General features: G+C 38.8%; 1 protein-coding gene across 2 annotated transcripts in view; it reads left to right on the top strand.

Annotated features, from left to right (window-relative positions):
- The window catches only part of PLCL2 (phospholipase C like 2), a 189,622-nt gene that overhangs the window by 167,258 nt on the left and 7,579 nt on the right, over positions 1-14,785 (top strand). The window contains exon 6 of one of the 2 annotated variants that reach the window (XM_073333540.1): positions 4,337-4,446. In XM_073333540.1, the coding sequence (XP_073189641.1) occupies positions 4,337-4,446 (110 nt within the window). Of the gene's footprint in view, positions 1-4,336; positions 4,447-14,785 lie in introns of those variants that run through there. The other variant, XM_073333541.1, reaches the window with a different exon arrangement.

Raw genomic sequence — 14,785 nt, 5'->3', positions numbered from 1 at the left:
CTTAGAATAATAAAGTAATTAAACTTGCTTGAGTTCTAGATTAATTTCATACATCTTAATGAGAGCTAAAATTGAACGTGCACTTGTAAAAAAATAAGAAATTATATCCTGCAAAAACAATGTTTTCTGTGTCTCCAATTAATATATTCTGTATTTAATTTTATAGATAAGTTTTCACAAGTATATATTAGTTTAAGGGATTTTTACATGATTTTGTGCAAATATGTTTCCCATTTCATTTAATTCTTGATGAGAAACCATCTCTTTTCTCCTTAGTTCCCTTCTCTGTCTTCCCCACATCAATTTAAAGTCATTTATCTGTTACTCTTTTTGTTATCAGTTGTTAGCTAGTAGTAATGTAAGAAATGGCCAGACAGAAGCACAAGCAAAACAAGCAGCCATTTGGTGCCCTGTTTACTAGGGGCTTCTGCAACTCACATAGAGCTCAGTCTGGCCAGGTGCTGAACTCTCTGGTCTTGATCCAGAAAAGTACTTGACCACACTCTCAACTTTAAACATTTGAAGAGGCACACTGACCTCAACGAGACTATGGTTTGCTGAATCTGGGCCATAATGCTTAGTACCTTGCAAAACCATGCCTATACTGAGTTTAGTTCTCTCTCCAGCTGTGGGACTGGAGGGAGAGGCAACACCACACCATCTTTCACACCCCTCACTATACAACAACAGAACTGGAAATGGAGGCAATTCATGGACTCATCTTTCTCCCTTCAAACAGCTTGAGGCCATACAAATGGTAAAGTGTGTTCCAGGCAATAGCAATGTCAGTGCCCAGTACTTTCAATACTAATATAACAGAGTAGTACTGCTGATAATCCAGTGTGAGTTACAGCAGATTTTATGTAAATGACCTTAAAATATTCTGCCACAATTAATCCTGTGGAAAAACCAGCATCTATTATGTACGTTCAGTCAGAAATATCTGTTTGTTGCAAAGTTCCTAACATTTTGAAATATACATTTTTCCCAAGAGCAAAACATTTTTGCAAAAGTTTCAAGGACTGATTCAGACCTGAACCAAAATGAAGCTGTAACAGATAAAGCCATGGTTTGAAGATATAAAAATAATGCTAATGTTAGTTCTTGTTGATCCTGTAATAGGATGAAAGCAATACAGAGGACTGATTGTCACAGTGTGAGATTAGTTACACCATACTCCTTTCCTAGTGTGTTAGAGCTTCTCAAAGACTACACATGTTAAAAGAAAGAGTTGCCAGTAATTAATTGAAAATTAAATTATTTAATTTTACTAAATTATTTTAAAACTTGTTATCCTATTTCAATTAAGATTAGTGGTTTAAGATTGGGTATTTTTGTTTTGCCTCTGAAAATGTTTTGGGGGGAGGGTGGTGCTCATGAAGGTGAGACACATCACCTGGTCTTAATCTAGGTTTACTTGGCAGCTAACATGTCTTTTCCTGAGCTAGTGGAAAGCAAACTTTGTTAATAATCAAATTTATTGTAAAAATTCAAGGCCATAGTCTCTGTGCTGCTGAAGCCACTTTGCAAAGCTGACATGACACAAAATGCCAATTAAAATAGCTGAAAATAATTAGTGGAGAATTCCCTGGGGAAATTTTCCACTGGCTCTGCCATCTCCTAGGTCAGCCCACTCCCATCCCAAGAGTAGGGGAATGAGGGTACTTGTCGAAGATTTTCTGGGTGTGAGCATGCACACATGGTGGGGAGAGAAGGACGAATCAGAGCCTCACTATGCATGACTCTCCACTGCCACAGAGTCCATTGTGGGGTGGGCAACTGAGGATTAGAGACCTGCAACCAGTTCCCTGCAGCAGCCACTGGTCAAAACATCCAAGCACACCTCAGTCATAGTGCAGAATTGGCCCTAAAGCTACCTTCCTGATCCCCAAACATCAATCCAACCTTGAGTAAACTTGTGTATGCTCTGAACCCCATCATCCTGAATGTATTGCATCCGCACTTGCATTCCTTCCTCCCTGCTTGTCTTTGAATTTATTACCGGTGGGAAGATGGTTATGAAATGAAGGGGCAGGGCCTGTATACCTATCTCCTGTAGAATTGGCCTGCGTTCCTGCTAAGATCATAGAATCATAGAATCATAGAATATCAGGGTTGGAAGGGACCCCAGAAGGTCATCTAGTCCAACCCCCTGCTCAAAGCAGGACCAATTCCCAGTTAAATCATCCCAGCCAGGGCTTTGTCAAGCCTGACCTTAAAAACCTCTAAGGAAGGAGATTCTACCACCTCCCTAGGTAACGCATTCCAGTGTTTCACCACCCTCTTAGTGAAAAAGTTTTTCCTAATATCCAATCTAAACCTCCCCCACTGCAACTTGAGACCATTACTCCTCGTTCTGTCATCTGCTACCATTGAGAACAGTCTAGAGCCATCCTCTTTGGAACCCCCTTTCAGGTAGTTGAAAGCAGCTATCAAATCCCCCCTCATTCTTCTCTTCTGCAGGCTAAACAATCCCAGCTCCCTCAGCCTCTCCTCATAACTCATGTGTTCCAGTCCCCTAATCATTTTTGTTGCCCTTCGCTGGACTCTCTCCAATTTATCCACATCCTTCTTGAAGTGTGGGGCCCAAAACTGGACACAGTACTCCAGATGAGGCCTCACCAATGTCGAATAGAGGGGAACGATCACGTCCCTCGATCTGCTCGCTATGCCCCTACTTATACATCCCAAAATGCCATTGGCCTTCTTGGCAACAAGGGCACACTGCTGACTCAGATGCTGAATGCAGCACTGTGTATCAAAAACTGTGGATCTGGGAAAATATATTCAGAGGTCTCCAACTGCACATAAGAAAAGTTATATTTTCATGGCTGTAGTAGGACTTGGACATTGTAGCTGTGGGTCTACAAATCTATCCCTAGTCATATTGTTAAACTGATTATTTGGACAGGAAATAAATACTATGGATGAATGAATTTTAATTTTTCACCTGGTTGATAATCTGTGCTGGGCAAATGTGTAATGAATGGTTTAATTGAGGCTGCACTCTAGAGACTGAGTAGGAGTTATGAGGAAGTTAATGTTTTTAAATAAAAATGATACATTAGTTTAATTCAGGTAAGGAATTCACTATTTCAGTTTTCCTTGCAGTCAGTTTCAAATGACAAAGTGGTCATTTTTGCATTTATTATATTTTTAATCAATTTGTGAAGCTTTTAAAAAAAATTTAAAAAAAGATGTTGGCTTTGGGATTCAACTTTTTTAATGTACCTGGGTTTGACATGTGACTGTTATGAACAGGTAAAATGCTTAGTTTTCCCAAGACAGAAAAAGAAATCTAAACACAAAAACCATAAATCTGACATGTAGAGACACGAGGGGGTATGGGATTAAGGAAAAATGTGTGTCTTGTTCATATCTGTATGTTATTGCAAGACATTACTACAGTATTGTACATTATGGACCACATCTTCTGAGTCAGGGAATTTAGAGGTATGGACCTCAATCCCCAACCTAGGGCTACAGTGTGGCAATGAGACAATTACTTGACATCAAACTAGTGCAAGTATGTGTACACAAGCAGAGGAATCAAACCCTAGCTCATGGTGTAGACATAGCCATAGATGGAGTGCCACCCTGCATCCTGCCTTCCTTTGTGCAGCAGAACCATACTAGCTGCACTGCCTGGGCACATGAGGGTGTCAATTCTGTCCTTGTATGAAGAAGGTATCAGTGTTTTTATTCTAAATTTACCATATATGACTTGAAACAACAGCGATGTAGGACGTAAGTTACGTTTCTTAAAGCAAAGTTCCATCTGTCCATTGGTATAAACAATGCTATGGTTTTGTCAAATTATCCATTATCTAGATTTAATACAAAAAAGACCAAGGTGCAAAGTACATTTGTCAGAGGATAACATTTCATGACGTTACTGTTTCCATATTACAGCAACTCACAAAAAGACCTTTGTATATAGTACAATGAATTTGATTGCAGGTACTGTGGCTTTTTGTATAGTAAAGATGGTAATGTTTTTATATAACCTAATAATAACTTACAACATGCTACCTTTTTCTTAGAGAATAAATGTACATTGACATGTTGGTTACGTCTGTATGACTCAAAACATGAACATTTGCCAGTATAGAATAAAAATGTGCAGATTTTTCACTCGTCCTTCAATTTGTTTTTTCATTATGACTTTCTTTTCAGTCTCTCATCTTTGCCTTATTCCAGTTCAGATTTATCAAAGCTTTTGACAGCAGTTCCAGGAAGCTATTTATATGAAATGTTTCTAGAAATCTAACTCTACCATCATGAAAATTCAGAGTAAATACAAAGATATTAAATTCATCTTTTTCACCCTCCACAGCAATGGAGTTCCATGAAAACCTGCACAATATAGGAGCAAAGGAAGGCTTAAAAGAAAGGAAACTACAAAAAGCAGTAGAGAGTTTTACCTGGAATATTACAATTTTAAAGGTAATGTCTCTGGTGCTGGCAATTATGTTATTTATTCCATTCACACTTGGTCTTATAACTATATTGTCTTGTGTAGCTAATTAGTGGTCACTGTGTGATGTGATTTCATTTTTTACTATCATTATAAATTAGCTCAAGTATCCTGAAAGAGTAGCAGGCTGTCAACATGAATTTAGACAAATACACTGAATTTTACCATTGTAATTTCTTTGGGGTTTTTTGTTTGGTTTAGTTTTTGATATGTTCTTTGTAAAACCTTTTAATGTTAACAGGGTCCCCTGTGGTCCTGAATATCCATATAGGACAATGATTATTGATTTCTATGGAATAAATAGGGCTCTGAAGAGGCTATGCAGTTGTTTAAAATCTATTCAATGATTTGAAAAGGAGAAGCAGTATCGAGATAAATGCAGATCAAGAAAGGAAGTAAATACAAGTGTTGATCTTTCATAATCTATAATGAATAGTGCTTAATGATGTATACATAAATGTATTAATACTTCTGATTTGAGTAACTGAGTATGTTTGATTTAGAAATTCCCTCTGCTTTTTCTTACGCACCTATTGCTTAAATTTTGACTGAACATGAAGTGATATAGTATAAACAGTTTTCAAATGGACACCTCAAATAGTTAAAATGCAGAATGGTTTTCATATTTGTCATCTACAATCTTTCTGCACAGTAGAGTAAAATAGTTTGATAGTTATCACAGCTGTCTCCCTTAATTTCTCCAATTCAGTCCTTCCAGCCTCAATTTAAATAGTTTTCTATTTAAATTTAATAGATTCCCAGTCCCCTGTCCAGCTGAGTACCTCATCCCTACATTAAACTGTAAAATCTATTTTAATTACAAAAATTGTTTCATTTCTTTCTCCCTCTAATGCATAGTTTTTAAACCCTCTTAATTGTTGAAAATGAATTTTCCTTCTACCCCCTTCTCAGCTTAGTTCTTCTCCCCACACTCATGTTGTTATACCCATTATAGAAAAAACATTACATACAAAACCATCACCAACAGGTTGTTCTCCCACACTTGCTATCCATTTCAGCCGACAGATGCTGGGCTGTGCTTTTCAGAGTATTTAAGATGGCAAAAGTCCTCTTTGAGCCCAACTCTAGGGAGAAACAAAAATAGGTTAGATTCATTAGAGCATTCACAGCTAATAAATTCTGTCGGTAAGATTCCAAGTTCTGTTTAAAGCTAAAGAGGCCAGATTGTCCTGCAGCTTCTGCTAGATCTGGTGGATCTTGGGTGAAGGAGGAACTGAAGCATCATTCCCCTATGTCTTAGGACTCTGGATGCATTGGGGGATCATGGTCCAACATTGTGGGGGGCATGAGGGGAAGGAGTTGTTATTTGCTGCACTTTTCTTTCCTGAGCATCAGAGATCAGCTAGCAATTCCTACCTAATTTAATACTGCCTGAAGCAACAATAACTTAGACTTCATGTCTGCATCCTATTCAGAGTATAGGGAGTTTTCTGTAATTGCAGCGTCTGGTCAATGGCATCCCAATGTCCGCAGGAGCCATGATGTTAGGGTTGGGGGTGGGAGGCAGAGGAGCAGTATGGTAGACCTGACCACTCACGGTACTGAAGGCCTGTCACCCTCACATGCCATTCCCTTGGGACCAACAAGGTTGGGAGGTGGCAGGCTCTTCCTTCTCAGGGGACAAAACTCTTCAATGTTCCTCCCACACTGAACTCCCATCTGCAGAAGGGTACCACTTGTGCCATAGAAAATGCTATGGCAAAACAGACCAATGAGCCATCCCGTCAATATCTTGTCTCTGTGTGTGGCAAATGATGATGGAGATATACCACACTGAAGATGTAAAACATTATTGAAAAGTGCTTTACAAATATTAGACAATCACAGCAGCCCTTTAATTATTATTATCCCTCCCCATTTTGCAGATGGGGAAGATGAAAGACAGATAGGTCTTTCTCATCTTGCACTCTGGTAATCCAGGTCTCAGTCATACACTTGAACCAGTCTCAGATACTTCAGAGTAAGGCGTAAAAAAAATCTGATGCCCCTAAATGTGGTACTGTCATGATACAGTACCATGCCACTTGAGAGGGTGCTCTGTGAGAGAGGCTTAAAAATTAAAGCCAACTTTATATGGCTTGGAAAAACTATGATCAATAGGTCAATTGACTGAAGTACATAACGTCTTAAATAGTAGAGGTCGTTTCAACCCAGGTTGTTGTTGTTCTCTGAATAGAGAGGCTTAGATGAGAGCACACATGCAAAGTAAAATTAAATTTACGCAGCATTTTCTTTTATTCAGCAGCACATTTTTATTCAGAAAAAAAGAAATAAACGTATATGTTAAATCCAATCCAATAATAGGCCATAACAGAAGAAAGCTTAAGTGATACCTTGGATTATAGTCTGTATTTATATGGGAACTCTGATTTGCTCATTTTTAGTGAGTACATCTTTTCAAACAATAGCAAAGTGCTATCAGTTCCTAGTAGTTAGAGATAGAAAATATATTAATATGTCATTGAGTTAATTCTCATGGAAGTCAAGATATTGCCCTCATTCCAGACTTCTCTTACCCAAAAGATCTGTTGGTGTCTCTACACATAAATAGGAGGCTTCTACAGAGAAGAGAACAAAAAATAAAAGACGAAAAAATAGCTCTCAAATCACAGAAACACCGTTGGTTACAGAAATAAATGAAAATACTTTACCTTATAGCAGAGGAGTCCAGCACATCATTCAATATTACAGTGATCAGAAGAGAAATATCAAAATAGAAAAATACTAGAGTAAAAAGATACAGATAAGTAGGGCTCAGTATGCTGGGGACCCAGATATGGCCAACATGTGACTGACTACAACTGTTTATAGTGTTTTCATAATATTAAAGAAAGTTCTAGGATTTTTCAAATTTAAATACTTCATCTGTTTAGGAACAGACTAATTTAGTGACCTCAGTGTTTTCCGTACATAGATTAGTCCTTTTCACCTGTCTCCATCAAAAGGATGAGGGGTCTCTAAGCTAATAGCAGTGTAGACAACTGTTATTCTAGGTCTTGGTTATTTTAGTTGCAAGTTGTACACCTCACAACAGTGCGAACCAGGGCCAAGACTGTCAAAAGTGACTAGTGATTCCATTTTTGGGTGCCCAGGTGGAAACATTTTAGAGATAGGGGTTTAATTTTCAGAGAGGTGCTCAGAACATAGTTAAATTTAAATTGTTTCAAAATGAACACCCAGAATCTCTAGACACTTCTGAAAAATTAGACCTAAATTGTTAGGCACATTTACAGCTAGGATTTGGTCAGCACATGCCAAATTTTGAATAGCTGAACAAAAACGATATAAAGTGTGTTTGTTCTGCCTAAAAAAGTTGTGGGGCTGAGATACAGCACGTTCAGGCACAACCAGACTGGTTGTCTGAGCAGCCAGAAACCGGGGTCATTTTTCCAAGGTTCCAGCAATTATGATCTGTTGATTCAACCTCACACAAGGATTCAGCCCAGCCAGTTTCCTTTGCATTAAGTGTGCTGGGTGTCATCCTGACCCAATTAAAGTCAATGGCAAAGTTTCCATTGACTTACTGGGGACAGCATTTAATTACTTGGGTGTCACATCGGATGCAGGATTTGGATTTATGTGCATGCATTTCCTTGAAAAACTCATTCTTTTAGAATACTAGCCCATTTTGTGCACAGTTTATCCAGTATAAATCTGGTGTACTGGGATATATAGGGATTATTCATGCTGGTGTAAAATATATCCTGATAGGTAGTTTGTATTGCACTTCTGTTAATGACACAGGGAAGCATTTTTGGCTTCTAGCACAACTGATTCCCAGGCCTCCAGCATGTACATATTCATTCAGCTCCTTTTCCCATTGATCCATGAATTACAGTTTTGTGGTGAGAACAGAGCTGCTTGGAATTTGATATAGATCTATCTATAATACTTAATTGAAGAACAGTGAAATAATTAGTATTCTAAATCTCGAGGCAGTCTTGTGAAATGTGGTTATATATTTTTATTATTTGAAAAGTTTTGGTGTTTAAATTAAAAAGCAAAAAAAAAAAAAAAGGAAGTTAGAGATTTTAAACTTCTGAGTGCATTCAACCTGCTCCCACCCCGCTCCAAAGAAAAACTTTTAAGAACCATCACAGTTCAGATATTAGCGTTTTCTTTTCTAACTCTCTAGACATGTCAGGTACAAATGTCAATTCTTTTGCCAAAACTGGAAAACGGGATAGACTGTGGGTAATTATTTCTTCCTCTAAATATATTTTTGTTATATGAGCGTAATGAGCTTGTGTTGTGAAGGGTACAATATTGTGGAGCTCCTCAAAATAATTTAAAAATAATGCATGTGGGTATCTTTGTGAAAAATCCACTGTACATCTTTAAAGGTGAAGAGACCCAGGTGCTCACTGACTGTGGGGGTGCAGCAAGACACTGTATAGTATGTCTTTGGTTTTCATATGGTGGTAAAGGAAAAGACAAGTTCACGTTCGTAAAAGTGACCTGCAAATAATAAAAGTCCAGATACTTTGTTTTGGACACTAGCAGTTAATTCTAAAGTTACTCTAAGATCGGCATTGACCTCATAATTAATTTTAAATCTACTAGTCTTGTTTTGCATATTGCTGGCAAGCAAACATTTGTGTGGGTTTCTTTCTCCTTCAGTGATGGGTTGGTTTCTAGTTTCATTTATATTTATTGTGTACTCACAGGAACATTGCAAAATCTGCCCCTTCCACCACTACCATATACTAAAAAGGGCATTTTCTAATTATTCATCCTAATGAGAAGTTTGAAAAACAAGTGACATTCTTATGAACTTTAAAACCAATAGATATTCTTACTAACTTCAGAAACTTCATATACAATAATAATAATCATGTGTATAAACCACCTTTTATCAGAGGATATTAAAGTTCTTTGCCATTATTACTTTACACTTACAATCTTTCTGTGAGGTGTCTCTTTTTTGGAAAAAAAAAGATTGACCTTTCTATTTGTATATTATATTTATAATGTAGATATTTTAACTAGTTTAATGCCACTGAAGTTTGATATTGTTTTCTTCACCTCTAAGGGCAGGATCAATTAGGTAATATGATTTTAATTCACTCTTAGAAGTGCTCTAATTCCATACTAAATGGAGGTTCAATAATGACTGTAGTGCATGTAGTGTGAGCTGTGGTCATGAAGGTGTATATTGTGACTTTATATTAGGAAGGAACTACATGTAGTTCAAGGTTTTGAGTGTAATGGTCAAAGTACTAAATCATAAATTTAGGGTCCAATAGGAACAACTGACACTGGAGAGGATGCAGGGAGTTCCTTTCAGTACACCCACTAATTGCAGTGTCCATACCCCATAATGTGTGTGTGGTATGTCAAGGTTCCTTCCCCACTCTGAACTCTAGGGTACAGATGTGGGGACCTGCATGAAAACCTCCTAAGCTTACTTTTACCAGCTTAGGTTAAAACTTCCCCAAGGTACAAACTATTTTACCCTTTGCCCTTGGACTTTCGCTGCCACCACCAAACGTTTAACCGGTTACTGGGAAACAGTTGTTTGGAAACGTCTTTCCCCCCCAAAAATCCTCCTAACCCTTGTACCCCACTTCCTGGGGAAGGTTTGGTAAAAATCCTCACCAATTTGCATAGGTGACCACAGACCCAAACCCTTGGATCTTAAGAACAATGAAAAAGCATTCAGTTTCTGAAAAGAAGAATTTTAATAGAAGCAAAAAGAATCACCTCTGTAAAATCAGGATGGTAAATACCTTACAGGGTAATTAGAGTCAAAACACAGAGAATCCATCTAGGCAAAACCTTAAGTTACAAAAACACACAAAGACAGGAATATCCATTCCTTTCAGCACAGCTTATTTTCTCAGCCATTTAAAGAAATCATAATCTAACGCATATCTAGCTAGATTACTTAAATTCTAAGACTCCATTCCTGTTCTGTCCCCGGCAAAAGCATCAGACAGACAGAGACCGAGACCCTTTGTTTCTCCCTCCCCCCAGCTTTTGAAAGTATCTTGTCTCCTCATTGGTCATTTTGGTCAGGTGCCAGCGAGGTTTTCCTAGCTTTTTAACCCTTTACAGGTGAAAGGGTTTTTCCTCTGGCCAGGAGGGATTTTAAAGGTGTTTACCCTTCCCTTTATATTTATGACAGGTATGATCATTACCCTATGGGGAAAGCACTTTTTATATATTAAGAACCGTTGCTGTGGACTGTCCCTCCAGCCCCTGAAGTATTGACATACCTTTTGAGGCTATCTTTATGCATCAGGAAGGAAAAATAAACAATACAGGTTCATTTTATTTGCTCTGTATTTCCCCATGGCTATTCGAAATCAGCCTGCTTCTTTTAAGCAAAAAGCATAACCTCTTATAATAAAGCAAAGTCAAGTTAATCTGAACAACTCTACAAAAATATCCTCATGCTGAAAATCAAGCGTCAATCTTAGCTCCTTCATAGGGAAAGGTCAGGACCGTAGGACACAGCTGATGTAATTTTTAAACAAATTAAGCTGTATTTCACCCTCAAGTTATAGATATTGATTCTCTTTAATTGGTACAATTGAACTCCAGCTGACATAGTGGAAAATTGGATAAAATAATAAAATAAATTGATAATTTCTCTATTAAACAGTCAGCCTTTGAATTGAATACATATTATAACCACTATACCCAAGGCTTCCTAATCTGTAATTATATGGCCAAATTCATCCATGGTATACCAAGGAGTTACTGATAGAAGTGGACTCGTTCTTGTCCAGCTCAGAACATTGCTTCCACAGCCCTCAGCTCCTGCAGACTGCTCGCATGGCCTTGGCAAGTGTTCTTTGGCTTTACTGAGGCACAAAATGGAAAGTCTGGATGTATTTAAAGGTTGTCCCAGATGGTTTCATAAATAGTCCCCAGTCAAAGTCCAGGAAAGCCTTAAAGGGATTAAACATGAAAATTTAATAACCAGAAGAACTTTGTAATGTCAATATTAAACATCCTTTTTAAATATTAAACACGAAAGTTCTTCTGATGTTAAGCTACTGTTAAAGTACAAGTAGGATGGAAACTGGTTTCAGTCACCATTACTTGGGTTCACAACCCATTATCACAGAATGTCAACAATTTTCTAAACCACAGAATGATTTCACCCATAAATTTAGAGTTTCTGTTTGTCAAATATATCTCAGATGTTCTTCACATGGAGCTTGTCTACACTACAAAAAAAAATCTTGACAATGAGCAGCAGCACTAGGAGTAGTTTAACTGGTACTGAACGTGGGTTAGCTCCCAGGTATTGACAAACTGTGTTCAAACTTGCAGTTTTTTTGTGGTGCAGACAATCCTGGAGTATGTGTGTGTGGTGAAGAGTGCTTCTCTTCATTATTGCTAATTTGAGCACAATGGGTACAAATTTCACTTAATGAATGTGAGACCATACAGTGCAAAGCATTTGTAATCAATGAAACAATAAGGCAGGTACTGTACCTAAATACTATTTATAAATATACTTACAAAATTACCCTTTGTCAATTGTTGAGACCCCACCCAAATGCCAGCATGAACTCCTTGTTTATTCAAAATGGCTCCAAGACTGCAACGTTTTAAAATATGATGCAACAAAACGTACCTAAACACAAGAATTGCTCGTGATGACCACTCCTTCTGAACTCTTTGACCTGGAAAAAGGACACATAGCTGGTCTCCCCCAGATGGTCAAAGACAGAATACGTGGTAGCACCAGTTCCAAGACCTACCTTGTGGCACCTACACCAACCATTTCTCATTCAGAGGAAGGGGCTGTCCTCAGACTAAGTCACATCAGCACAGGTGACTGATGATTTGATGCTTTTTCTCTCAGATGGCCAAAAACTGTGGAGTTTACCATCAATTCCATGCCCTACACCCCATAATCATCCCAACCTACAATCAACAATGGTGATTATTTGGAGATGGCCCCTAAGTGGCCTAAAATTTACTGTTCTGTTGGAAAGGAGGACGTGTAAGAACCTGCACAACCATGTACTAGAAGCAGCACAAATACCTGCACTAGAGAAAAGATGCACAATGTAACCAACGCATATACACACACACAAGTCAAGATGAACTGCATTTTATCAAGATGCCAGTGCCAACCCTTTTCTTATTCAAATACTGCTGCCCTTTAGACAGACTACATACATCGGAGCACCCCTATTGAGCCAGCCAGTCTGGTGGCTCAGTGCTGTTCCACATTGTGGTGTCTGCCCTTCCATTTCTTTACATTCCTACTTCCTTTTTAGTTTCTGGCCAACAAGTCATTTTAAAAGTAAAATATACAGTAATAATAGTGACAGTCATATGGTACTGTAGAATCTGTGACAAAAAAAGTCAAGCTTCAGGAGAAGATACAGAGTAAAGCAAATGTAAAACTGTTGAGACATTCTACTTGTTGTTGTCACATTGGATCAAAGCCAACATCTCATTTCACAGATGTAGGGAGATGATAAACGCAAAACCCTTTTCTTTTTTAATTACCTTTCAGTTTCTATTCAGATCTGACATTACAGCTCATACCTGAAAATATCAAAGCAAAGCACAAGCTTTTCCATGCTGATGAAGTTGCTCTTCTAGGGTAGAATACAGGCAAATGAGAATTTAAATTCGTTAAAGAAATGTAATTGATATTGCATATTAACTCATGTCCTCTTTTTTTAACAGTTTATAAATGAATATCATTGTTGGAGTTTGATGTCCTTTAAAGCAAGTACTACATGATGGGCCACAAAGCAATACTGTACTAAATTCATTTTGTGACATATGAACAAATGTTAATACAGTAGATGCTCGTTTGCAGCAACACCTTGTTGCTCATAAGTCGTGGTTGCTCTTACATTTCCCACAGGAACACTGTCCCTACTGTGAATTGTCGACATGCCCCGTAACAGCTACAGCCACATAGGAGCAACATAGCGAAAGGGCACCGATATGTTGCTACGAATGAATGTCTACTGTACAATATACTCCCAGTTATGCTCGTAACATGCATTTTATTCGGATAATTGGGAGTGGCTTCACCAACAGCCGGGAGTTCGTCATTGTCCTCCTCACAGTCCTGGTTGGGGATCTTTGCTGTCCCTTCTCACTCACTCCTGTGACAGCAGAGCTGCAAAGGGCTCCATGTGCTGCCGCAGAGCAGGTGACAGCCAATGCCTGCAGGTACATGGTGCGAGGGTGAGGTTGCGGTCCTGACAAGGCAGAGCAGAGACCCCCGGCTAGCGTCTGCAGGGATTGAGTGTCCACAGCCCTGCAGAAGTGCAGGGAGCCCTCTGCAGCTCCTCTGTCACAGCCCCACGCACTTACTCCCTTTGACAGTGTGGCCTGCAAAAGGACTCCCTGCACTGCCACAGGACCCATTCAGCATCAGGGTGACCTCCCCCTGGCCAAGGGCTCCTCCTCCTCACTGTCCTAGCTGGGTTGGGCAGGTTGCTCTTTTAACCAAACCTCTGCATTATCCAAATCTCTTCCTTGTTCCCCAGCATGAGATACATGCTGTAGAGGCAGATATCTCATCTATCTCATGCTAAGGGATTCTGATAATGTGGATTCAGAGTAGCAGTTGTGTTAGTCTGTATTCGCAAAAAAGAAAAGGAGTACTAGTGGCACCTTAGAGACTAACACATTTATTTGAGCGTAAGCATCCGATGAGGAGAGCTGTAGCTCACGAAAGCTTATGCTCAAATAAATGTGTTAGTCTCTAAGGTGCCACTAGTACTCCTTTTTGATAATGTGGAGGTTCAGATAACAGGGTTTTGGATTAGCAGCAGTATTCTGTATATGAAATAGAATACTGTGCTTTATTCTGTTGTTCCTTTCTTTAGTGGACAGCAGTGGTTACAGTCCAGGACGGCAGCTTCCTCGCAATTCGCCTTAATTGTGACATGCAAACCCATTACTGTTCCCATCCCCAGACTGGTTCCCAATCATGTCAGATTTGGTGGTAGTAAATCTTGGTTATGTGGACAGTTTTCCAGTGGAGAGTAGATTCAGAGAATTAAGCTCATTTAGTTTTGACCTAACCCAGATTTGAAGGCAACTCTTCAGAGGTGAAAGGCTGGTAGAACTGACATCACCATACAGCCAACAAACAGCATCTGGGTTTAGTTTTGGAATTGCTTCAGGCTCCAGGATTGAGTTGCCTTTAAAGATCAGGTTACTGTTGGCGTAGCTGATTGCTTTGTTTCCTTGAATGTTGTTTTCCTTTAACTCATTCTGGATTATGGTGTGTGCATCTCATTCTTGTTTGAGCCATCGGTTAGGTTTGCATTAATTTTGGAATGCATGGGT

This window comes from Lepidochelys kempii, chromosome 2, assembly GCF_965140285.1.
Source record: "Lepidochelys kempii isolate rLepKem1 chromosome 2, rLepKem1.hap1, whole genome shotgun sequence".
Lineage (NCBI taxonomy): Eukaryota > Metazoa > Chordata > Testudines > Cheloniidae > Lepidochelys > Lepidochelys kempii.
Note: the sequence above shows the minus strand (reverse complement) of the source record. Positions and strands in the feature narration are given on the sequence as shown.